This window comes from Heliangelus exortis, chromosome 1 (assembly GCF_036169615.1).
Source record: "Heliangelus exortis chromosome 1, bHelExo1.hap1, whole genome shotgun sequence".
Classification (NCBI taxonomy): Eukaryota; Metazoa; Chordata; class Aves; order Apodiformes; family Trochilidae; genus Heliangelus; species Heliangelus exortis.
The window spans coordinates 11,059,348-11,086,409 of record NC_092422.1 but is presented as its reverse complement, the minus strand read 5'-3'; the positions used below and the strand labels follow the sequence as shown (position 1 = coordinate 11,086,409).

The window sequence follows — 27,062 nt, the reverse complement described above, 5'->3', positions numbered from 1 at the left end:
GAATGTTCCTCACCACTGCTTGTATGTTTGTTCCTATGATGTAGAGAAGAGAAAGTCCTGAATATGGTAACAAATAGGAGCAGAAGAAACATCACAGCTGGATAGTGCACTGAATCCAAGCAAATCCTAAAAAGGTCTCACCATCTTGGGAGGGACTGAACCCGTGATTTTTCAATGCATCTACATGGCAATTTTGTTAATATTTTTAGCTCTTCTGAGCTCTCTCCCTCCCCTGTATTCACTAAGTAAGGAGACCACTGTTCAGCACATAGTTCTGGGCACATGCAGTAATCAGGGATTTTAACATTTAAACAAATTGACAAATTGTCTCTAAGCTTCTTTGTACTTTTTTTTTTTTTTCTTTTTCCCCAGAGGAAAATATGCAAAATGTAATTATTTTGGAGACAGAGTTGCAGTGATGTTTCTGTTTCTTTGGCTGGAGCATCAGTGGTTAAGGTACAACCCAAAAATGGGATCAACCCCATCCTTGTTATACCTGAACACAGCTTGCCACGAGGCACTCCCCACCCTAATACTTGTTTTGCTTCTCTTGATTTCTTTTCTCTCGTGGCCTTGAACAACAAAGCTAAGCTCTAATTCTTACTGTCAAATCTTGAAGAAAGCTGAAAAGCCACAAACTCAGCAATCACCAGATTTTAGTTCTTGGTGGTAAAGAGCCAGGGCACTAAAAATACTTCCAGCTGGATGGAGTAACCATGGAGAAGATGGAGTAACCAGATGGGTCAGGCTGACCTGTGCTTGATGGGGAACACAAGCTGCTAGGATGTGGGTGAAGCAAACCTCTGCCTGAGTTTCTGCAAAAGCCTTGGGTCCTTGCTGTCACACTCCTGCCCAGGGCATGATGTTTTTTTTTAGTGTGTGTGTGACCGTTTGGGGAGAGGAGGTTGGGACAGGCAGAGGAGAGTCCATAGGGGAGAGATGCCCTTAGTGGCTCTCATGCCTTTCATGCCTGCAACTCCCTGGGACCTGATTCAGGAATTTTCTAACAGACACTTTCAAGAGCATGTGAGAGCCTGCTGAGCAAACCTCCCTCCCTCAAAGCCAGAGTACTTGGGTAACTTTTGCTCCCCTCCCCCCCTTTATTTCAGTTGCATAAGCAAACATATGAGCAATATTTTCACTGGGCTGCAGCACTCTCCTTGCCCACACAACAGTTTGAAATGGGATCTGATTTTATTCCTTACTGAGGATGTAAGAATAATTCAAGCACATTCAGATTTACAAGGTATGTCGGTGTCTCACTCATAATGATCCAACATCTGCCAAACAAAGAAGCCCCAGACTCTAAAGAAAAAAAAAATAAATCAATGGGAATATGATTTTGGTGGGAATGTAGGGCTAAAGGATCTTCAGGTCTTCACCACAGTGCCTCATTAGGTTTCCTCCCTCATTTCCTCCAGGTGAAGATGATCTTGCTAAAATGCTGTTCTTCTTGCTTCTCAGTTTGCTTCTCTGGTCTGCAGACCCACTGATTTCATGCCCACATCGAGCTACCAGTGTGGGGCCTTTCATTAACAGCTATGGAAAACAGAGGAGACACAACCTCAATGTCCCTGAGGTATCACTCTGTCCTAGCACATTGTGTGCAAAGCTTTAGAGAATTGTTTAAGAAGTCCTTCTTCTTGAGGACTGAATATATTCACACTGGAAAGTGAGAAAAGAAACATGTTTATACATTTATTATATACAATATTAAGGCACAAGTTTAAACAGCAAAGAACAAGAAATCTTTGGCTGACCAACAATATCAATATTTGCTGTGGGTGACACATAACTTTCTTAAGTTTCCCCACTATGTACAAATGATCCTCCAGCTGTACAACACTGTACACCAACTTCTCTATACAAGCAACAACAATAAAAACAACAGTATTTTACAACTAGTTACCAATGTCACCTGGAATGGCTACAGCATGTTTCCCAAAACACAAACAGTTCAAAGAGCTGGGAAAAGCAGCACAAATGGAGTTGCCCCACTCTGCTTAGAGGGGCTGATTTATGGCAGTATTGCTCCACACAAATCCTGCTAGTGCTTGGGCTGGGGGGAGACCCCACTGGTCCTCCAGACCTTCTCTTCAGAAAAACCAACATCCCTTGAGTACAGCATTCTTGAGGAGAATGAACTTTTGAGTTTAATTAAGCTGGGACTCATAAAGCAGATGAGATTTGCCTGCACCATAGCCTCTAACAAAATGCTTCCCATATGTGACCATGAATCTGGGCAGCATTGGCTGTTATCACACCTTGGAACACCAGAGGTTGGAGGGACTGTGGTCTCCACAAGGAGGAGGAGGAGGAGGAGGAGAGCTGCACTCAACCTGACTTGAAGAAGCTGAGCCACACCACTACCAAATATAACTGAAAGCCACACGACACACACTGATCCAACACTGTTTCTGCTGGAGGCCCAGCTCTCTGCCTGTATGCAAAGTATTAAATAGTTTAATCTAAACAAATAATACAGACATCAATAGAATGCTTAAGGACTGCCAAGCACCTCAGGATCCTTATTTCTTGGAGAAAAAATGATGAAATGAAATTCACCATTGTTTCACCTGTATTCCCTTGCTTTACCTTCCTCCTGCCCTGCTCCCACTACAGACACTCGAGGAAGGGCCTCAGAGGGGGCTCAGCACCACTGCCTTTCCAAACATTACAGTGCTTAAATTAACTTTAGACATAAAAATAAAATTATTTTACAAAGCATATATTAAGCCACGTAACATCTTCCAAGGGTGTAACACATTTGGTTTCACAATACAAAGCTGCTAATACTTGAAACAGTTTGCCTGCACAGCTACCTACCACTACTTTGCTTAACAAGTGCAAAAATCAGAAAGGAGGTGACACCGCCTTACATCTAACTTTATGTACACGCAAAAATAAGTGCATAGGTTCAACATAGCAATTTTGTTTCTCTTTTTTTTTTTTTAAATACACATCAGGCAGTATTGAGCATAGGGCTCTGGCCCCTGCAGGCATTGAGGTTGTAAGGATTTGAGTTTCTATTGAAAGCAGAGTTTAAAGTGCCTGATCTTTTCACAGCGAGGGGCTCTGATCCAATACCCACAGGAAGAGGTGACCTTGAGCCAGTCCTGAGCACACAATTCCTCCCAGCACCCATCAGTTTTCCACTCGAGGCAGCTTCACAGAAAATCCCACCACCCTTTTTCCCAGAGCAATGTTCTTCCTAATTTCCTTATGGTGCACCATAAGGTTCAGGAACTGCAAACTGGTTCAAAAATACCTCCAGGAGGAAAATTTCCTGATCAGCATGAGGCAAAGGTGGCTGAATACCCTGATTAACACTGCTGGTAAGTTGGTTGCTTTACAAAGACAGTGGCCACCTCTTACAGAAATCAGGGACTAAGCTGAAAATCAGAGATGTTCCATCCCAGGTAAATAAGGCGAAAGGAAACTACAGCTCAGCACAGGAAACAGATGATGTTCATGCTTTGCTTTGCAGTTAAATCCTTCCTGACCTGATCCTACACCTGCTAATACCTTGTTCCATGTCAGCTAGAACAGCACGTTTGTATGCTCAAGGAAGGTAGGATTTGGCTGTAGGCATTGAAAATAAGGACAAACTCTGTCCTTACTGCAAACAAGCTGATTCTTCCACTGCTGTGTCCCAGTGCACAGTTAGAGGCATCTCCTGATCTCATATGCAAGCCCCACTTAACTCCACTGCAAATGTTCCCAAAAAACCCCCCTCTGAACAAGCTCCTGCACTGCACAGCCCTTTGGGAAGCTGCTGGGATCCTCCTCTGACTTTCCCTCCTGAAACCTTCCCATCCTTACAAAAGAGATTGCTTCAGTAGGGTCCTCTTCCTCCCCTCTACTTTCATCCTTCAGTGGGAATTCCAGCCAACAACTGCTTCTAGAAGCCTCAGCAAGCTCTGAAGCTGCAAGACATGAATATTTGCACTGTAAATCCCTTTCCAAGAGCAATACTTGTCCAGCCAGGAAAGAGGCACCTGACCTGCCTACCCAGGAAAACCACACCACACTATTTCACACAAATACTTACAAGAACCTGCCATGCACATCTACGGACCAATTATTCACCAAAATTAAGCAGTGAATACTTTTGAGAAATGAACTGATACTGCAGAAGACACAAGTTTCACGTGGGTTATTCAGAAACTCCCTCTGGCCTGGAAAGAGCCAGGATTTTACTGCCTGTCCCAGTTGCAGAGGCAGGAAAGCAGAGTGACAGTCTGCACCCAGTCTGTAACTTCACCTTCTTTTTACACTAGGAAATGCAGTTTTCTTTTCCCTCAATGATCCCCTTCTCACACCACATTCCATTTTCAATGCCCCTTTCTGCTCAGAAAATCCCAGACATTCACTTCTTCAGTGCTCTTGACTTCTTGCCTTGTCCAAAGTCTCAACATCTCAGACTCAAGCTTCATTTCGGGCACAAACTTTCTCTGTCTTTCTTCAAACTTCTCGGGGTTAGTTTTTGAGGTTGGCACATTGAGGACCATCTTGGACCTGGCTGTACACACACAAAACCCCAGAGATTCTGTCCTCTGCTCAGATGAGGACTTCCATCATGTCTGTATCTGGAAACTCAGGCTTGTGGAGCAAGCTGCTCACTCTGCCTTTGCTGTCAGGCAGCTTCCCATGGCTTGAGTTCTCTGCAAGGAGAAGAAGGAAAAGTTGGTATTCAGCTCTAATTCAACAGCAAACTGTTCAAAGCAAATATAGAGCCATTTTTTTGGGGTGGTGATGAAGCACATCCTAACTGTATCTCCTATGTATTGAAAGCCAGATTTGATCTTGAGGCTGAGAACATGTCATGCTGTATTCCCTGCACAATGAAAGGAGGTGTGTTGGGGTGCACAGACCCTGAGAGCAGCAGGAAAGCTGATATTTAAGAGATACAGACCCCAGTACCTCTTCAGCTGCAGCCTAGAGAGAAACAGGCACTTGTGAAAGGTCTGCATCACTTTCCATAGTTAGTACTTATCATCTGATCCACAGTAGCTCTCTGCATGTACATCCCTATTCAGCTCCAGTACAAAATTTAGGAGTTTAAAACATCACAAAGGCAGGAAGAAATAATCAGATGGGTGGTTTCATTTAAAATGTGTAATTTTGCCAGTGGGATGGGCTAAGAGAATGTATATGGCCAATTATCACAATGTATGATAGATGCTGTTAGGTCTCCACCTTCATCATCATAGTTCTCAAAAGTCAAATTCAGGAAGGAGGATTCCAATTTCTTTCAAGCTTGAAAGACTATTTTAAGAGCCCCATGAAACAAATTCCAATCCAGGTTGCCCAAAACCAGGTAACTCCGGGTTTCAAGGAAACAGTGATATTTTGCCTTATTAATGATACATGGAATTTTTTAGAGGGAAGGATTGCTTTTGAGACAAGATGAATGTGTAGGAAACTGGCTCTTTCAAAGTCATGTGTGCAAAATAAATGTCTCCATTTTTAGGAATGCAAATCAGGAGTTTCTGCCTTACAAAAATAACGAAAATTGTGTTTCTTTACACTATTCACCCCTCCTCCAATTTTCAGTTCCTCATTACTATTTTCCCCCACGTTTCCTTTAAAAATTAGGGAGAAAGTGGTGCCTTCACTCACCATGGTTAAATTGAAAAAAAGAGAAAGGTCTTAGTATGTGAGCAGGTGCTGACTGTTTTCAAAGTGTGAAACTCTGTGATTTTATCTTTGGCAGCATGAATAATTGCATTTGTTGGAAACTTTGCCTGCCCTAGGCAAGTGGAGCTTTACAGAAGCTGCCAAGAATGAAACTCTGCAAAGCAGACTGGGCAACCTTGGGAAGTTGGGGTTGCACTCAATGATCTCTCACGGTCCCTTCCAACCCCTAACATTCTGTGATTCTGTGAAAGTTCACTCCTCGTGATTTTAGTTTCCCTGAAGAGACCTCCCCACCACCTTACGGACTGTGAAGACCTCACCCCTCCCCATCAATACTGGGGTGTCCCTAGGGATCCACTGACAGCCCTGGGGGTGCTGGTGTTTTGCACAGGCTGGGCTGAGCTCACCTAGTTTCTCACCAGTGACTCGTGTCCCCGGGGGCCGTGGGGCTGGGCTGTGTGAGGGGGTGGTACCCAGACGTCCACGGCCAGGGAAGGAAGCAGTGGTGGGCCAGAAGAGCTCAGCACTTTTGTCTGTCTGGGTGCTGCTGTCTTTGCTGCCTGTTTTCATGTGGGAGGCTGTGGGTGCTGGGATGGGCATGCAGGACAAGGAGGGCAGAGGAGGAGGCAGCGAAGGTCCCGACGAGTGGTCCTGGTGCTCCTTCCCCAAGAGCAGCCCTGAAAACACAGGAGAGTCAGTCACATCCCAACTTGAACGGTTCAAGTGCTGTCCCCCTGATGCACCTCAGAGCTACAAGGTGTTGGTCTGGGTATGTCTCCAGCCCTTTAGCTTGGCTTAGCTTTTCCCCCTGACACAGCCTATTGCTCTTCTCCTGACACCCATGTGGTAATTTCTTACAAAAAATGCATTTTGAGAGTAGCTGCCCTTTTTTGCATCCCCTTCTCCATACAGATACCAGCAGTACACCCAGCACAACCCCACAGACACCTCCATGCCCCCTGTCCCATGTAGCCCCAAACCACAGTCCTGCACTCATGCTTTTTAGCTGCCACATTACATCACACACACCTACTCCAAGTGATGCTCAGCTTCTTGTTTAACCAAGCTTTATTTCTAGCTCAACTTTGTTATTTACTTCCATAAAGTTAAAACCAACATTTCTGGTAGACTTTCCCCCAACTAGGACACAAAGCAAGGTTAAAAAATTACTACTTTTTTACTTCAGCACAAAGACACACGCTCTTCCCATGGGAAGTGCTCTGGAAATGAGCTGTCGGGGTGTGTGTGCCATGGCCAGGGGCAATTCTGCTAAGCTGAAGCAGAAGGATTAGGACAAAGTGTTGGATATGACAAAACTTAAGCAAAAACTGAGCTCACCTATGCTTCCCTTCCAGATTTTCTCTTCCTTCTTCTCCTCAGCTATTTGGTTGCTGGTGAGTGACGTCTGGCGTGAATGTGTCCCCGCAGCAGCAGCGATGGAGGGGACAGAACGAGCTGGCCTCAGGCTGGCACTGTCAGCTTTCCCAGGGTCCTTCCGTGACCGTTGCTGAAGGACCTTGATCATGGCATCCTTCTCAATTATTTTTGCATGGAGGTTCTTTATTCTGCCAAAATACAAACACTTTGCTCACAGGAATGTAAGAAGCATTTATAGGGGCAACTCACCCCCCCCCTGGGGCAGCAGGATGGATCCCTGGGTATGTGCCCTGCTGCTCTGTACTTCCAGTTTTCAACAACTTGGACAAGGGAGCTCCCATCAGCTCCTCTGAGGATACTCATGCAGTTCAAAATGGGTAAATGGGCAGCTCTCCTAGGTATTAAGCCAAAATTTGGAACACTTTTCTGCAAGGTTAACTGAACCCATCTATTGCTGTGGCTTGAGCAACCCTGCAGGAGCAATGAGGGCAGTATCCTGACTGGGTTGCAGATTGCTGCTTTCATTGGAATATAAACATAGAGGCAATTTCCACCCTCATAACACATTGGGAACAAATCTGGAAACCCTCCTTTGGCAGGCAGAGTTAACCCCCCCATTTAGGTCTATCGTCAGCTGGAGTGAAGACCTGCTGAAGTGAGCAGAAAGATTCCCTTTGGATCTGGGCTGAGCTCCTGTTTCTCCTTCAGTGCTGCAGAAATGATCAGCACTCAGTGTGCAAAGCCAAGCAAAGCTTGTTACTTCTCTCATGCACACCCCAAAGGCTCTGAAATCACAAAGAACCCCATGACTATCTGGTCCATCAGTCTATCTTGGACTTTTTCTTTCTAATCAAGGAATGATTAGAACCAAATCATGCCAAAAGACTGGAAAATCACATTAAAAAAAAAAAAGTATGTGTATGAGAGCCAGGTGACTACAGCTTTACTGTGATGTACAACAAATAGCCCAATGCAGCTGCATTTTGTAAAGCAATGAAAGTTAAAATGCAGCATCTTGAAAACTTGTACGTACAAGGGAGATAGCAGGTAACTTCATATTGGCATTAGTTTTCATAATTAGGTGTCTAATTTGCAATAAAAACACAAGATCCTAATCTATCTTTAACAAAGCCAATGGCAAACCTCCATTACTTCACTGGAAGCAGGATTAGTTTGCATCTGTGAGTGGAAAAGAGGAAACAAACCTAGTAAAAACAATCACTGACATTTTCCACAAGCAACAAATACACCTTTTAAAAAAGTATTTGCAGACTGGTGTTTTTGTGGGGAAGCCAAGACTGAAGAACAAATTTTAAACAGTTTTTCAGTAAAAATGTAGAGGACTACACAAACTTTCTCATGGGATTTTTACTCTTAAAATCTCCACTGCTTACCAGGAAAAAAGTCTGGATTAAAAATCCTGCCCAGGCCTAACGCTCATGGAACTACACAGCCACATGTCCACTGAAAATGGAGAAGTATCTGCAATAATGACTTATACTCTGAGTGCTTGTCTGAGTAAACCCCCAGAAGTTTGCTTTGTATCTTCTACTAAATACATCTTTTTTAGTGGTGCTCACAGTGCTAAATTTTGCAGGTTTGTTCCTAAATGCCAGTGTGACTATGACACAACTTGAATGTCTGGAATTTTGTGTATCTAGAAAGAATAATGAGCAGGGAGGGCATAAAGAGCAAGGCACAGGCAAGCCCTCACATTGCTGATTATGTACTCGTGGGATTACAACTTCAGCTTTTACAACCAGACACTCTTGTTTCCAGAGGAGGATTTTCACTGAGATTAAACAAGCATTCAGCTTCCTCACACGCCAACCTACTTCTAATAGTGGAACAGCCTCTGTTTTGTAAGAAGGTTGGTTTTGGCACAGAGAAGATTTAACAGGAAGGTAGGGAGGAACGCGTTTAATGACGGCAACTCTTTAATCCCTGCTTTAACGCAAAACTAAGTCAAAGTGAAGCTAAATCCATCCTTTCCAGGCATGCATGAAGGAACAAAAGGGCATCCTGTTTTCTCTGAACCCAGCCCAAACCCCCGTGACAAGCAGGTACAGCACGATGGTCCCTTACGTGTACTCCATGTCCTGGCAGCGCCGGTTGGCTTGCACGATCTCCTCCTCCTCCTGCCAGCCCCGCACCTCCAGGCCGCTCTCGCCGAAGCTGCCGTTGCGCGAGTGGCTCGGGGCCGAGGTGTCCCTGGCAAAGGGGTTCAAGATGTGAGGGAGGCATCTGAGGCTGAGGGGGGCTTTTCCACACAGGATTGGCACTTTCAAGGAAAACCTCAAACCCATGTTTAAACAGCAAGCTAGCAACGATTGCCTGTCAAGGGGATGGCTCTATGGCTTTGGGTCGTCTTGGTGTGGGCTACTCCTGGCTTGGCTTTAGCCATCAACACCATTAATTAACTGGGCTGATGGAACAATTGCTGAAATTGTGAGCAACCTCCACAAGGACATCCTGAAGGACAGCAGGAGTACTCACTCACTGGGAAAATGGTCCCAAGTCAACAAGACTACATCGGAAAACAAGGAAATTCACGGAATCATAGAATGGCTTGGGGTGAAAGGGACCTTAAAAATAATTTAGTTCCAATCTCCACTGTCATGGGCAGAGACACCTCCCACTAGACCAGGTTGATCAAAACTCCACCCAATCTGGCACTTTGACAGATGGGACATCCACAACTTCCCTGGGCAAAAATTGTACACTTTGGAATTGCTGTCTACACTGGAGTGCAAAAGAAAAGGACTACTCTGAGTCATGCATTTAACTGTATTTCAAAGGGAAATCCCATTTCAGGATGTTTTCAAGGGATTTGGCTTCTAAGAAACTGGAGCAAGAAGTTAATTATCCTGTCCTCCTCTTCACTAGAAAGCCTCACTGAAGTGCCTTGCTTTTGGGCACCATGCTTTGACACAGACAAACTGGAGACAGTCCAGACAGATGCAATGGGAATGGCATTGAGGAATGGCTGAAGGAAGCAAGTTAGTTCAGGCCAGGGAAGATACAACAGGGGCTTTTTGTCCTCCAGTATTTACAAGGCATCGATGCTACAACACTGACAGTGATCTGTTCATCATTTACACTTGGGAAGGACAAGAATCATTTGAGGTAATTTGCAGCAAAGAGGCTTAGCTTAGCTGTCAGGAGAACCCTCCAAGCTGAAGCTTAATGAAGCAGTGATTTTTAAAACTAGGCTAAATAACCATGCTACAGAGCTGGGATGGACACAGATGGATACCAACAGTCCCAGCTTGCTCCATGGGGGCAGCAGGGAGAAGCTGCTTTACCTCTGCTGTGTAAGTTGTCAGCCAGAGACTTTGTCATTGAGGCCACTGCTTGAATCTGGTGTCTGATTTGATAAACTTTTGGACCTGATCAGCAGGGTAAATCCTATCTTAACCAACTGTTGTATCTCACTGGCTTGACACCACAGAGAGCTGCATTAACCCTGGTGGTGCAAGTCAGCAGGGAAAGGCAAGCAAAATCCAGCCTTAGGAAAACATCCATTCTGTGTTATTCCCCATGGTCTCCACAGTGAAGGGAGCTGCCTGCTTGCAGCAAGGCCATCTCACCTCTCTGTTGCAGCTGTGGCCGCAGCATTCATGGCAAAGTGCCTGATTGTACTTTCCTCCAGGTACTTCTGTTCCCACTTGGTCATGTCAGCTTCCAGGGCCAGGATCCTCTCCTCCTTCTCCCTCACCAGCTCCATCAGGGCTGGGGCATTGTGCTCTGGGAGGCTGCTCACCTGGTAGCTCCCTTGCCTCTGCCAGTGGAAAGAGCAACAGATATTCACCCCTTGCCAAGTCCAGGAGATGCTGGCCCCTTTTTCCCCATATTTTCCCTGGAGTGCACAAAGACATTCCCATGTCTTCTGACCTCCCCAGGGCAGGTGGAAACCCCAGGCTAAAACCCTTATGTTGCAGAAGGATGGGCAGGCTGACTATGTGTGCAGCCCCAGCACATGCTTCTCTGGACCATGCTGACAGAAATAGGGGTTCAGCTGCTGCCTGGATATGCAGGGGCTTCATGAGATACTGCAAGGCAATGGGAAAGGAAGGAAAGAAGAAAGTTGGTAGGAAAAAGAAGCAATGAAGCTTTAGAAGATGCTCTTATTGCTGGGACTTCATCCCACAGCCAAGCAGTGCTTGGTATGGATGGCAGCTATTACTAGAGGTTTTATATATAGAAGCAGAAAAAAAAAAAAAGTACACGTAACCTAGCATCTGGGAAAATACCCCAGACATGGATTTTTATCTCTTCTGGCACATGGTTCTCCTTTGCCCTCAGGAGATTCCTTTGGTGGTGCAGCAGGTAACTTTCCAGCAGAAGATCCCCTGGTACTGCAGGGTGACTCCCATGGGAAGCTGACAAGCAGCAATGGGTGCGTAACCCTGTAACCCTTTGCATCTATGCGTGGAGGAAAGTACTTACCCAGGCAAGATTTACCCCTCCCAGTTACAGGTAATTAATTAAAGGACCTAAGTGGCACGGGTAGCTGTCCCAAGCTCCTTTCATTGCTGCTGCTAAGTTAAAGAGGATGGAGATCCATCCTGTGGCTCAGCGGAGGTTGAGTGGGATGAGCCCACACGATGGGGGAAAGCATGAAGCTCTGGGAGAAGTCAGTAGAAGTAAATGGATTTTTTTTTCCAATTAAAAATGCAAGAGATTTGTTACACTTCACTGTGCACAGTATTGTGCTATAGGGAAAACTGTGTCTTGGGAGCACCAGTTTCCCATCTGTGCTACACCATGAACTTCCACCGGGAAAGCAGTTCCCTGGCACCGTACCAGCAAACCAGAGCGAGGGCTGCAACAGCCATTTCCATCTTACAAACCACATTTCCTCCTTCTAGACACTTATCTCCTGCTTACAGGAAACTAGAGACACCAGGGGAGGGCTGCAGCATTTGCCTTTGATGGGAGTAACAGCATGTTTGGAAGCTGCTTTCTGGAAATGCAATATGGAACAGCCCTTAGGAGCAACAGCTGCAGCTCAGCTCCTGCAAAAAATAGCACTTACACTTCAAATATTGTCAAAACCCTGGCTGGAAGGTAATCTCATGGAAGCAGAGTCCTGGTCTGTAAATGGCATCCTGGGACACTGCAGTCTCCTTTCGTCTTCATTCTCAGTCAAAACCCCTGCCAGACCCACGTGCTCAGCCTGCAATGCTAAGTCAAAGGGATTTCTTTTGTGTCCTAGCTCATGCATCAGTGATAATGAAGATCTGCCATTCGAACTCAGTTACCAACAAGCCAGGAAAAAAGAGAGTCTGGCTTGCTGACTCCAGTAAAAAGCAGAATTTTTTTTTTTTTCCTCTGCAATGAGAAAGTATTTCAGTAGGTATATCTTTGATAACTCAGAGAAGACAGCTCTGAAGTAAAACACTGGGACATTTTGAAGCAACTTGATGTATTGAAGGGCTGTGGCTCATAAAACAAAAAGTATAAATATTAAAAAATATCCCAAAGTCTCTCTTGATAAGTGAGATATGAAGTCAGAGCATCTTTCTTCTTAAGACTTTTTAGAGGGAGCTGGTGTAGGCATTTGAGAACTATGACAATCTAAAATGCAGTTGCTGATTACAGTGCCAAAAATTTGTTTTAAATGAAGCAATCTGGAAGTTACAGAAGAATTTTCTACTAAAATGAGCAGACACAGCCTGAACTCCCAAGACAAGGACTTCATCGATAGTCCCTCTCAGTTACTTAATATATCAATTTGTCCCTACATCCACCCAGAGATCAGAAACTTCTAGTTCTAGTTTTGCCTTCATTAATACTTTAATTGTATTTTCTCATATGTTCTTTCATTAGCATGTTACATCACAACTAATTTCTTTTTTAAGTTGGGGGGCAGGCAACTGAGAAGAGCTACTGGAAGAAGACAGGAACAGGAAGCCCACGGTGGATGGGGCAAAAGACTGAACATCCTTATGGAGCAGCAAGGAAGAGCCAAGACAGATGGGAAGAGTCTCCAGGGAGCAGCAATGACAGCAATGCCATCAGAAGGGTGCTGGGGGACCTGCCTTGCTCTGGAGCTGCCAGTCAGAAGGGGGATGCTTTGAGGTCCAGACACCTTGTGACTCTGCAAACTCCTGCTATTGCTCATGGCACCATTTCCCAGCATCATCCTGCTGGCAGGATCACACCCGCTGCTTTTTGGCAGCACAAGCTCTGTGTAACAGCTGCCTTGGTCTCCACTAATAGCTCATAAATAAGGAAGGGTTATCATAGCAGGTGCAATTCTTGACAGAGATATTAGTGAGCCCTTCAAGAGCTACAAGAGCATCATGATTTGCTTATGTTGCTGTTTTTCCCCAAGTGGTGGTTTGATAGACTCAGTACATCTGCTTGCCAGCCACGGCGTATTTGGCACTCAGTGCTGGCTGTAACCTGGAAAACCTCCCTGCAGCCTCCCCAGGCTTTTTTCCCCACTTTTCACAACTAACTGGACTTTGGGACTTGTGGATGGAGAAGAATGTGAGAGAACATTACCTACTCAAAGGAATAACTGTGTATAAAACACATGCATGACACTATCCCTCTGAGGACACATGGCTGCCAATTATACAAGGGGATAGAAATGCAGAAGTACACTTCTAGCCAGTCTGGGCTGGACTGGTTTTAATTTATTGCCTGAAGATGATGACACCATTGGACTGAATGATTCTGATGGGTCTCTTCCCACTTGAGATATTCAATGATTCTCTGTTTTGTCTCCAGATCTGTTATAAACAGAGGTTTCTGTAAACTAAATACATAATAATTGTCCAGAATTAATACTGCCCAAGCTCTTGCTCCCATCTAATTCCACATGATCCCACTTTGCTTTTTCAAGAAAAGATCAGCCAAAATCTGTGGGCTAAATCTCATGCTCACATGTACTGCACTTTCCCTCTCTTCCTTTGGTATCGAGCTGATCTTACACAATCTGTGATCTCTGGAGAGAAACCTGGAAGGATGTTCTCCCTCAGCATGTGTGGGAATGCGTGGGGGCAGAGCCCTCCCTGTCCTTGGGCAAGAGAGCCAGGACCTCCCAGCCCCATGGCAGGCAGGGCTCAGCTGTGTCCAGGAGCCCCACTGTGGAGCTCTCCCATTCTCCACTGAAGATGATGAATTAGAATCATAGAGTGGTTTAGGTTGGAAGGGACCTTCAAAGATCATCTAAGCCCAACCCCACTGACAAGGGACAACTCCTGCTAGGTCAGTGAAAAGCCCTGTCCAACCCGACCCATCCGAAGGAAAGGCTTAGGTGGAAAGCCCAATGACTCGAACTCAAAAGCAAGATGGCACCTGGCTGGAAGTGCCCATCCCTCTTTAAAAGCAACACTGAAGGCCCTGAGCTGGGGTCCTGCAGAGAGCTCCCCATCCTCACCTGCTGCATCCGCAGTGAGTCCAGTTCCCGCTCCAGGCGCGTGCGCAGCCGCCGCTCCATCTGCTCCCTCTTCTCACAGGCTGCCTGCAGCTGGGTCAGTGCCTGCTGCAGCTTCTCCACCTTCTCCACGTACGCCTGCTTCCTGCGGAGCTGTGGGGGACAGGGCTCAGCACTGCTGGGAGCCACGCTGCACCCACCCTGGGGCCCCTGTCAGCTTGCACGGGGCTTGAGCGTGCATCCGGCTGCTTGCTGCAGTTTCTCCAGGGGGAGGATGGTGCCCCTTGGATGGGCAGGGACAGGACACAGCAGGCACTGCTGGGGCAGCTTTGCCCCTTCCAAAGTGAACGCTGCCCAAATCTTCCACCTGCTGGAGATCTGCTGGCCATGAAAAGCCCTGGATGTTTCTAAGCAAGAACCATCATGTTGGTGGGTACTCTCTGGGCAAGCTGGGCTCACTTAAGAGTAATTCTGGTGGGTCTTATTGAGTGGTGACATTCAGCACATTGTCAGCACCCAGAATCTCTTTTTCAATCATGTACCTGTTCAATGAAGGTGGGAGGAGCAGAGCACCAGCCCAGAAGTGCTCCACTTGCTCCATCGTGCTCAAGGGCTTGGCCATGTCTATGTGTAGATGTGCTGGCAAGTAAAGAGGGGCCCTCCTTATGAATATAATGCAATTACTGATGGTCTAAATATGACACAAGGATTTTGTGATAGTTTTACAGCCAGAGATTCCTCAAGCAGCACACCCCAATAGGAATCTGCAAGTGGACCACCATTAGCAGCTATCCCACTTCTTCTGGCCTCCTCTCATGCCACCAGGCACTCAGTGACACCACAGAATATCACGACTGGGGCTCATGACAAGAGCTGGCACACTTAAAAGCCCTCAGGAAGAGAAGGCTACAGACACCAGACATGCTGGGCATCATCTGAGCTGGGCACTGGGACAGACAGCAAAGCCTGTGCTAAACCTTGGCCCCCAGACAAAATCTGGCACCGAGAAGGGGCAAGCTCAAGGGGGCCAGGTGCACTTAGATGAGGCATCCTCATCACTGGGCAGTGTGAGTGCTGACCCAAAAACTTGCCCATGGGGCTGCAGCAGAAGGGTCTGCCCACTCACCCCATGGGCTGCAGTCCCAACCTCAGGACAAACAGTTCCCCTCTCCCACCCCAACTTTTTGCCATCAATTTTCTCTTCACAAGCCTGAATACATTTACCTATCTACAGACAACTGTCTTGTAGTAGAGAAAGCAACAGTGAACAGTAACTGAAGCTCAACAAACCTCAAAAAGACCCCCAAAAACTCTCAACTTCATCTTCTGACTCAGAAAGGTAAGGTGAATCAGTTTTAATGCTGGATCCCATAGATTTGTCAAATCTCAATCAGACTCTATCTGCAGCCTGGGGGTTAATGGGCAATGCTCAGGATCATCACCATGATCACTAAGATCCCCTTTAGGACATCTCCCTCATTTATTTGTACCCTTGTTTGAGACATCAAGTTTTTCAGAAGCAAACCAGGAGACAGACAAATGCATTAACTCAAGCTCACACTGAGAAACTAGGTTAATAAAAGAGGCTGAAGAGGTGTGAGCCGTGAGCTGGTGAGGCAAGGGCCAAAATGCTATCCTAGTGCCTACCTCTTTTTTTTAAGTACTTAAATCAGTATTGAAACTAACTGCAATGTGGGTTGGGATACAGCAGTTACAGCCACAAAATATCTGTATTTAAATATCTAGGGAATGCAGTGAGAAATTTGCTGCTTTATTCCTGGGCATGTGGAGCACATAAACACCAGTGCTGGGTCCCCTTGCTTCTGTGGGGCTCCCCTTCACCCAGAATCCTCTGCTGCAAAAAAGTTTTCCTTTTTACTTGTGTGATGCTGGATTGGATTCAACTAGGTCTCCTCCCTCTGACTGCAATGATAATAACACAGCTTTTTATTGAAATTCTACTTCTGCCACCCTAAATCCATCTATGTCACAGGTGACATGAAATTCAGTTTTTTTCACAGCAAAACCAAAGCTCCCCAGCCAGAGCCAATGACTGGCAGCATGACCTTCCTAGCCCTGCTGTAATCCAGGTTAATGCTTATGACTCTAGGCCTTTCCATGAAAATCAATGAAATTATAATCCCCACCAGTCTTTGGCAGCAGCACGAAGACTGCATCCTTCAGAGCTCCTGACTTGGCAGGACAGACACAGCAGAGGCTTTTTGCTGAATGTGCTGGTTTGGCAGCAGGAATGTGCCTGTGAGACCTCCGAGCTGCATGAGTGTGGATCAGAGAGGGGAAGGGGGCTCCCCTGAGGTCCCTCTTTGGCAACAAACCTCATTAGCTCCTGCCAGATGTTGGAGGGTCCATCTGTACCACAGCAGCCAGAATTTGGCTTTGCAGCAGCCCTGAAAGCCCCAGGATTCACACACTCACACTTGAGGGCACCTCTGCCCATGTGGGTGAGGTGATGTACATGCCTCCATCACCAGAGAAAAAAAATTGTTGGAGATACAAAGCAAGATAATTCCCACATTCATAAATTTACAGGGAGGTTCTTGAGCCCATTCTGACTTTTCTATGCTGCCTGTTGATCCGTAAGCAAAGAATTCACCCACATATTTTAAAAATGTAAACACAAAACATTGTCATTTAAACTAATGGGCTTGTCAGTGCAGGAAGCATCCATAAGGGAGGGGGACTGAAATCAGAAATACAGGATTCTGTAAGATCCACTACTTCACAGACACACAGGCTCAAATGAAAAAAACAGCTGGATGGCATCTGGAGAGGTACCAGTCCATCCTCCCACTGCAAGCTTGTGTCAACTCTACCTAAAAACTGGCATGTGTCTATATGATCTGTTTACAAAACCCTCCAGGGGTAGGGACTCCACAGCCTCCCCCTGCAAACTACTTCACATCTTATTTTCCTTTACTGCCAGAAAACTTTTACCCTAATGCCTAATCTGGCTCTCTCTTATGCAATTTAAGCAAATTACTTCTTGTTCTGTTTCCAAATTGTGATCTACTAGAGCAAGAAGCACTTAATGAAACAATTCACATATTCACAAGATCAGCAAACTTGCCCAAACACTGCCCTTGTCCCAGGAATTAGGAAAATAATGATGAAGAAGAGCTAAGGCTAAAAGGAGATGATCTCAGCAAATAAATATGAGTAAAGATGAGTGGGTCTTGGAAAAATATCTGCACTAGGAACATAACTCCAGTTTGAGCTATAGAGTATCTATTCTATATGTATGAGATTTGAGTTAAAGACTGTAAGAGATAGAGAATTCACCATCATCCTAAGTAGGTTGTTCCAGAGTTAATTACTCTAACTCTTTATGGCCTGATTTGCTCAGCTTCAGACCCCAAACACTGCATCTCATTATTTCTTCTTATGTTAAAGAGCAACATTTAATCTGGCTGACAGCAATCCCTTCTTCATGTTCATGTGCACGGACTGAAGCTCAGCCACCTCTTCACTTTAATTGTTCACAGTGAAGAACAGCTTCTGGGCCCCAAATAAATTCTACATCTGTTTTCTGAGCCCTCTCCAATTATTCAGTCTTCTATCCAGAGCACGGAGCAGACACATGATTCCAGCAGCAGCCTCCTAAATGACATGTGGTGATAATACCACCTACATATTTTTGAATTAAATCCTTCCACTAGCAGGCACCCAGGATAATGTAGATTTACATAGTACACTATCTTATGTTAATTCCACTTCCCAGTGACTGCTTATTTCTTGAGGCTTGATTTAAAAAAGCTTTAAAACTTAATTACATTCTGGTGGTAGAAGAAAGCTGGGTGGATTTACAAAGCAGTGCATGAGGTAGAGCTCTGTTAATAATAAGTCATTTTCATTTAAGTGATTTTGTATTTCCTTCAATATATTCCAAGTTACAGTAAAAATCCCTGGTTTAAGATGAAGGTTTAAAAATTCAACAGTATCTGCTGCATATGTGTCAAACTGAGCCCCAGAAACACTGAAGACTGTTGAAAAGATGCTCTGATTTAGTGATGGAACAGGCCAAAACCAAGGGAAAGGGAGCAGATGAGCTTGGGCAAATGCTGCCAGCTACAGATTAACTGCACTTCTGAGCTGAATGACACTGCCTTGAACAATTAAAACAGGGCAGCTAGGATAAAATTCATCCAAATTCCCCCTGGAATGAAAAAAACCCCAAACAACCCACAGGTAAACACTACCAGGTCAACATGGGTTTGCTGAGGCTGAGGGCTCTGCCAAACTCCAGCAAATATTACTGCATTCCCTTCAAAAACTATCACTTCAGATCTACCATGCCTCAGGCAGGAGGTTGGCACCTCTGTAACATCTACCATGCCCTGGGCAAGTTAGCAGCCCTCTAAAGAGGAACATTCTCCCTCTCCTCAGCTCCACAATCCAGGATCCTAGCTCCAATGCCCAGCAGAGGTACATTTTTGTTGGATGACTAGACTAGAAACTGGCTACTGCAAAGCTCTTGGAGACAGAACCCTATGTCTGCAAATGTATTTACTACAACCCAGCAGGCACAGGGTAGCTTCTTTCCCCACCTGCCTGGAAAGCTGCATTTATGCTTCTGCTGCCTTCACCTGTGCATATTCAGCAAGTCAGGGTTACCTGCCAATACCACACTGACAGCAGCCAGGAGTTAAAAGCACTTCTTCCCATCCCCTGCATGATGCCACAACTGTAGGAGCCCGCATTGCCACCTCAAGCATTCATTTATTCAGCCACTTTGTAATGAAATGCAAATAGAAAATGTCTGGTTGCCCTTAAGGCAAACAGTGTAAACTGAATTATGTACAGATTAAAGGTAAACTAGCTCCTGCAGCTACCCCTAAGGGACTGCCCCAAATACACTGGGGTGGTGAGGAGGCTTTAGTCTAACAAAGGAACAGTTAAACTTAATGTGATCCTCTTCTTGCTGCTGAGTGTATCTACCAGAGGCAATTGAGTTTTTAAAATGTTTCAAAATAGCAAATCAGAGTGGTCTAATGGTCAGGAACCAAGCACTGCAGCACTTACTATACCTTAAATCTTCCAGACTGATCATGGCTGTCATGGTGGATATCCTGATAAAAAACATTAAAATACCACTGAGGCCAATTCAGCCTTCATCTTTCCAAGGTGATGAACTGCACTTAAGTTACCTGCAGACATCTGAGAAAGGACCTTCCGGGCTGTTCATCAGACCCCTTGCATCTCTGCACCCAGCAGGCTCCTGTGGCTCACCCCCAGGCCAGCCCTGGGGAGGGTGCAGGTGAGAAATGAGGCACTTAAGGGGAAAAGGTCTATGATCATGCCAGCATTCTGTGCCAGAGCACAAACCTCTACCTCAGCCTGCTAGGTGAGCATCCTTCCCCTCACCAGTGGCCTGCCTGCTGCAACAGTGCATATTATGCTTATTTTACTCTCCTTAAAGCATTTTTTTTGCTGGTCACAGGGCTAGAGAGTGTTTTCAGAGTCTTGCCTGATCTGCCACAGTGTATAGGCTTTCAGTTAGTTATTATATCCAAAACTTTTGGATAAGGTCTCAAGGAACAAGGTAAACTGAGATTGAGAATGAAATAATTCTTAGTTCTAGTTAAACCTGAGCATTATTTCCACTTTGATTTTGTCTAACTCCAGCTTCCAGCTACTAGATGATGTTCTGTACCTGCCTGTTGGTTTGGAGAATCCTCTGTTACAGGGATCTCTCTTCCCATCTGAATACCTGTTCTCACTAACAGCCTTACAGAAGCCTTAAAGATCTCACAGATGGCAGTTCTTGGATCCCATGGTATGATAGGTTATTTCCATCTCTCACATAAAACCTGTAGCTAGAAACCCTGGAATGTCTGCCTCCAGCCAGATCAGTCAGACCCTTTAAGACCACTGTTCAGATATGAAGTTACAAAGCCCTGCACTGTTGTGCACACCTCAAAAGCCTCCTGACATTCTTTGGGGAGAAATGGGATGCATCAACACCATGTTTGCATTGCCATCCCAAGCCAGTGAGTAGTCAGATTTCTGGTATTTCTGTGAAGTCCTACCATCACCTCAGCCAACAAATAGCTAAGTTTGGTGTTGCTCCTTGTTACATGTTGAAGGCTCTGCTGTAAAAAAATCTGTTTGTAGTCTCCTTTTCTTGCTTTTTTGGCTCAGTACTGTGTAACTATGCATTTCCTCTACAAGAGGGACAGAGCAAGGGGAGCAGGAGGACCTGCCATGGCTAGAAGAAATTCAGGACTTGGGTGGAGAAAGCCCTAATCATGAGCCACCACTAGTCTCAGAGCAGAGAAATGTTGCCCATGCCTCACCTCCTCTTCCAACTTGATGACCTTGGCTTGTGCATTGTTTAGGGCCTGGTCAAGGATCTCAATGTGCCTCCTCTGGTCCTCATTGGCAGAGCGCACGGCTGCAAGCTCCATCTCCAGTTTCTCCTTCTCCTTCAAGTGTTCTTTGTCTGGAAAAAAGACAAGAACAAGACCTGCTCCAGGAGGACAGCTCACAGGCCCCAGGCAACCTGCTGCATCTCTAGGAAAGCAAAAATTATGTCAAGGAACAGAGAGTGGGACCATTGCAACAGAGTGATGAGACACAGCAGGCAAAGCTCAAGCATCTCAAAGTCCAACCTCATGTGAGCACCAGCAACAGGAAAAGGTGGCAGCTTGGGCTGCAACTGCACTGGCAGAGTTGTGAACCTGAACCTTGTATTGAACATTCCCCAGCAAAATTTTAGCTTGCACCACACCAGCCAATCCTTTCCCACACAACACCCAGGTCCTGCCTGAGGACAACCTATGGCAAGGACCACTCAAAGCTTCCAGCTTGGATGCTGCTGCCCTTCTCAGCCACGTGGCTGCCAGCTGTGCTGTGCCCAGTCCATTTTATCTGCAAGAATGGAGATCATGAGATACAGAAGCCAAATAATAAACATAGATCTCTGCTGGAGAGTTTGAAAATGGGAAGAGAGGAAAGCAATAAGGAATAAAATAAGAAGCATCTGAACAGGGTTCCTCTGGCCATACAGAGGAAGAGGAGCTGCAGGAGGCATTCCAATCCTGTGAGGGCCCTGAGTGACTTTCCAGTCCTCCTCTGAGGGTCCAGCAAGCAGTGCTTCTCCCTTATTAAAAGCCTGAGCACCATGAGCAAGCTTAAAGCATGCAGATAACATCTGTGCTGAAAAATCATCCCTTTTTTGGTTAGGATTTAAAACAACATTAAAAAAACCAAACAGCTCACTAAATTCAGTCAGCTTTGTTCACATCTTTTTCTCCAGCAAAAAACTGCAGGACCACCACTGACTTCATTGCCAAGCTGCCTGGTGAAAGCAGCTCCATCTGCATCTTCCTGGACAGTGATGAGAAACCATTTCAGGGAACAGGAGCAGCACGGACCAGCCACTGGATCCCTGACACTGGACCACAGACAGCTAATGACTGGGATGGAGGTTTCATTCAGTGAAATATAAGATTTTAAAATCTGGCCTTCCTTCTGACTGACAACAAAAATAGAGCACTTGGCAAGCCTCCAGGGAGGAAATTTCCTCCAAAAATTATTTTGGCATCGATTAAACCGTATTTTGACTTTTGACTTTTTAAACACAGTATTATAGAATTTATTATCTTTAACTGAAGTAAAAAGTTGCTCCAGAAAGATTGAAATGTAGAAGTGTCCCTAGTATCCATCTCATCACACCCAAGTGTGATGACTCGAGCTGGAATCCCTGTCATCCACCTCCCCCCGAGGAAAGACAGACAATTTTATGTGGCCAAAGCCAGCTCCTTTGAGACCTGAAATACCCCCAGAAGAACCTTATTCTTCCTTAACTACAGGTGGGATGAAAATAGGTTTAATTTACACACTACCAGTAGGGGTATGGAGCAAGCTGAGATGCATCCAAGCTGAGCCATGTGGAACAAGGCACGAGAGGCTGAGGAGAGCCCAAACTCACCCAGCTGTCCTCCCATTTATCCTAAAAGGAGCAATTCAGCACATAACAAAAACATCCCCGGCAGCAACACCACCACATTGGCCTCTGGAAAGCCCACAGGCAAAGCCCAGGGAGTGCTGCACACACGGTGCCACCGACTGCCACCATGAGCTGTCTTGGTATGATGTGGCCTTCATCAGCAAGGAATTTCATATTGGACATGCAGGTCTCTTCCTTCAATGCAAAGTACAACAAGGAACATTAATACCTATTGTACAAGTGTAAATCTGGGAAAAAATATCAAGCAGCTAATTTCATTAGATGCTGAAGAAGCTGGAAGGCTGTTTCAGCCCTGTGGTACTCCACCATCTCATGCTGGGACTACACTTGCTGTGCTCCAGATTTGAAATGTATATTTTTGGAGGACAGCACATAGCAAAATAGGATTTGAAACCTTCACTTTCAACTTTCATCCAGGAAATTTTAAGCACTCAATTTGCTCTCCTGCATTATGATTTTTTTATCCTACCCTAAAAGGAGGACAAGATTATGCTGTACACAAAATGACCACTGAACCCACTAGAAAGATGACATGAAAAGCTTACTTAACAGCTCTCAACACTTCTACATGTCAGTTTCTCACTGTAAAATGCTGGAGGCACATTTTGTAACTACGTTCCTATATTGCATTAATTTATAGTAAAGAAGGTCTTTGTTGAACATACCTTAAATTCTCTTCAAGTATGTACAGGTATCCTTAGAGTCAAAAAATACCAATTTACTGTGCTACACTTGCATGTACTTCCTGCCCAGGCATGTGCTTTTTACCTAACAGACTCCAGCTAGGAACTATTTGTATTTTCTGGTAAGTCACTGCTACATCCCTTTACTGAACAGTCCCCAGAAGGCTTCTCTGGTGTAGTTTACAGCTGTAACCTCACAGCTTTTCACCCACTGCCTCTGCCTGTTGGACTTCAACACGCTGAGGACATTACACTGATACTCTGGCTGGTAGAAGAAAGAGAAGATAAAGCCCAAAGCCTGCTTTGGTGCTTTGTAAATAGGCTTTTTGAGATATCAAGCTGGGTAAGTACACCAGGAGTAGACCACTCTTGATCCCACTTTGAAGTAGCAACATTAGACAGAAAGTTACACTCAGTCTGCACTGGCATTAATAATTATGATCAATTGTAAAGTATTTCATAAATGGCTCAGTACAGGGTTACATATGATCACTGATTTAAGCAGGGATGCAAAAAGGCTTGATGTTCCAGTCACCAAATATCCATTGAAACTCATGATGGCCTTCCTAAAGTTACAAAATAGTGCAGACAGCTTAAGCTTGGTCTGATGTACAGCAAGGACATTTCTGTTTGCATATCACGAAGTAAAAGTCAGGGGAGAATTCAACTTCCACATGTTGAAAACTGAAACCGTATTTCCCATTCCCCTTCTCTTTGGAGTGCAAGGGTAAGTCAAACAAAACAGAAGCATGTTTCTATACAACATTCTTTCTTCACTGTTTCTTCAGGATGCTGCTCTCTGTGTAAGTGTACTTGGCTCTGGGAGCAGGGGGGCAGTGGCTTTCCACCTCCCCATATGCAGCTCACATCTGTGAAACAAGGAGGCAAGAAGGTCCCTTTCACTCATCCCTGAAAGTTCTGCCTCTGCCCCAATTTATTTCCTGTCTTAACACTGAATGGCTCTCAGTTTGCCCAAAATCCCACTCCCCAAAACATCTACTGTCAATCTACTGTCAATCTACTGTCAACATTTTCTTTGTGTGGATTAATTTGATAGGAATATTTCTTTGCCTTGGATATTTGGGACAGAGACACATGCACAAGTTGTTCAAGGCACATCCATGTCCCACAAAGCATGATCCTCTGCCAACACACTGCAAAACAGTCTACACATTCCCACTAATGGGCTCAATCTGCCTCAGACACCTGAAAAAACAGCCCCTTGGAGAAACCCCTGCTCTAACAGGGTGTCTGTAAGTCCAGAAATCCCAGAAAAAATACACAAAATTCTCAGACTCCACCAAAAGAATTCTTTTCCCCATGATGTGGTGTATCATAAGCTTTCTCTGTGTCCCTGACAGCATCCTCAGCCTTCCCACCTCTCCCTTTACACAGCAGCCTCTCAGCCAGCTCCTGTTTGGATCCTCCTCACCTGTATGGGCCTATAAGGCTTCATCAGTCACTGCTTTCCCTAAAAGAACCTTTTTAACCATCAAAACATGACATAGTTATCATGAAACTGATAGGCTGTGAGTGCTCTCCTACCCCTGATACAACAGTATCCTTTTTCTTGGGCACAAATGCCCAGCATTTAGTACTTTGAGGCATGCTGCCTGACTTTGCTTATTATTATTACAAATTAGAGTAAGTTTTGTCACCTCCACTCATCACCTCAGAGCACGCAACTTCTCTGCACTATTGTACTTCTAATGGACAGCTCTGTGAGGAACTGAGAAATGATCCCTGCACATCCTGCCTTGACAGACTTCTTTTTCAGGGAGCTTTTCCTATTGTTGGAGTTCTACCACAGTATAAATTCCACATTTACAATATTACCAAGGATGAGCTATTGAAAAAACCCTCAGGACTTTTGTCTTTCCCTCTTCATCTCATCATGAGATTGGCTTAAAAATTACAACTTTCAGGAACCTGCTGATGTTGGAGTCTTTTTATATAATGTGGGATGAGAATGTTAAGGGTCATGTTTTCAGGCTGTTTTCCATAAATGCAGGGACAAGAAATCTGCTATTACTTTCCTAATGAAAACTAAGATTTGCGTTTATTAATCTGACTTAATTAAGCTACTAGCCTTAGGAAAAAAAAAACAAAAACATGTTTCATGACAAAATTGCAGCAGCTGATGGGAGTGCACATAGGCATAATTTTTTCCCTCCCAAAAATGACTATTTCAGTCTTAGTAGACAAGTATAAAAGTGGCAGCTAAAAGAAGCTGTGTCCATTCTCTTCTCACTTCTGCCTGAGCATCCCATTAAAAGATGTGAGGAAGGTATAGACAGTGCTTACAATACTTCCAAGTCAATGTGGACTGCAATTCCATTCCTGTGCAGCCCTGGGGAAGATGCACAATCATTGATGTAGAAATGCAGCCACTGACACAGGATTTCCAAGCAAAGTCCTTTACTCTCAGATGGGCTGATTAGTTGATAACCTGGTATTAAGGTCACTACTGCAAGCACAAAGAACATGACTGAAGAGGTCCTGCTTTATATATGCCCATTTTTCTATTCTTGGAAGCACTCTGCATCACATTGGTAATATTTAGCTCCCTGGCCCAGCCAGGAGACACGCCAAGCATCCAGCCCATCTTATGTGATAGGATCCAAAAAGCTATATTTGTTCATAAGCTGTGAATTGATAGCAGGAATACGCTGAGTGCAGAGCACAAAATTTTATTGCTAGATATTTATCAGGAGAAGCACAGAGAATGTTTATGTGCTGGGAAATGGTTCAAACTAAGCCCATCCTGGGGATTTAACTCCCCCTTGTAGCTACTAGTCCATGGGAACACTGCCAGGCTGTCTCTAAATGAAGCCAGCAGACCCCAGTTTGCAATTTGCACGGTGCAACTTACCCCGTTTGAACTCTTCTCAAGGATGACAGGAATTACATAGCAGTGATATTTTCTTAACAGATCATACCCTTGGATTTGCAGAGGTATCTACACACCCTTATGGCATCTGCTAATATAGCAAAGCTAACACAGTCATGGAAAAGACCATTTAATTCTCTTCTGGTTTGTGCACACATGCACCAAGTCATCAGCAAAGTTTTGGTACTGGCATCATCACTGCTGGCAGGACCTAGGAGAAGGCTCTCCTGAATTTGGGGGGCTGGTGGACATTGCAGAGCTGGCAGTGAGGCATGCTGAGTGCTACCAAACAGCATACTGCTAATGCAAGTAGCTGGTTTTCCACCTAAGGATTTGGGCTTGCAGCTCATCTTCCAAGGAAGCTCTTGATGTAATACATAGAACTGAAGGATCAGCTGTACACAGCATTTACCTTCAATGGGATTTAATCCCACAAGGCACCTCACAGCTCCCAGGTGCTCAGGCCCTTCTGGAAGCTGCTGGAAGATGCTCAGGATACATGAGAAGCCACGTGCTGGCATGAAGCATCCAGCTGCTTGGGCTCTGGTTTGGTTACTGACACAGCTGTCAGCACACGGCACAAAAACCCTGCAGCCCTGTGATCATTCATGATGGGAGCCTAAAGCTTGATAGGAAGAGATGTTTTTGATAATGGTAGAAGTTGTGAAATCCTTGTCTCTTCCCATCCAGGGAAGGTCCAACCCTTCCCTGTCTATCAACCCCTGGCACTAGAGGGGTCAACAAGTCAGCAGAGGTTGCTCTGGGCTCATCACAGCCAAGACAACAACGTGGCTTTTCTAAAAAGCATGCATCTTCAAAGATGATCCCTGCAACCAACATTTCACAATTTCAGACAAATATTTATTAAAAATCAGTTAGGTTGTGTTACTATTAACTCCCACTTCCCAGTTTTGGTGCTCAGAGAGGAAAAAAAAAACAGCCTAGTCTGCAGCTTAAATAAGAGTAAGTGATGAAGCAGTCAAGTAGAATCAAGCCATAAGGACAATAACAATTAGGAATATTCTTATTAAGAGCAGAGTATTGACCATCACTACAGCACATACATATGTGCATATATACATAAGCACCTTC

The 27,062-nt window shown here is 45.0% G+C and overlaps 1 protein-coding gene across 3 annotated transcripts in view; it reads right to left on the bottom strand.

Moving 5' to 3' along the window:
- Nucleotides 1–1,673: 1,673 nt before the first annotated feature.
- AMOTL1 (angiomotin like 1) overlaps nucleotides 1,674–27,062 on the bottom strand; it is a 69,543-nt gene continuing 44,154 nt past the window's right edge. For all 3 annotated transcript variants that reach the window (XM_071733970.1, XM_071733979.1, XM_071733989.1), the window contains 7 exons: nucleotides 20,722–20,867; nucleotides 14,411–14,560; nucleotides 10,608–10,798; nucleotides 9,103–9,228; nucleotides 6,979–7,205; nucleotides 6,060–6,317; nucleotides 1,674–4,664 (listed from right to left, as the gene is read on the bottom strand). In XM_071733970.1, coding sequence (XP_071590071.1) covers nucleotides 4,561–4,664; nucleotides 6,060–6,317; nucleotides 6,979–7,205; nucleotides 9,103–9,228; nucleotides 10,608–10,798; nucleotides 14,411–14,560; nucleotides 20,722–20,867 — 1,202 coding nt within the window. In that variant the 3' untranslated portion in view covers nucleotides 1,674–4,560. The remainder of the gene's footprint in view (nucleotides 4,665–6,059; nucleotides 6,318–6,978; nucleotides 7,206–9,102; nucleotides 9,229–10,607; nucleotides 10,799–14,410; nucleotides 14,561–20,721; nucleotides 20,868–27,062) is intronic.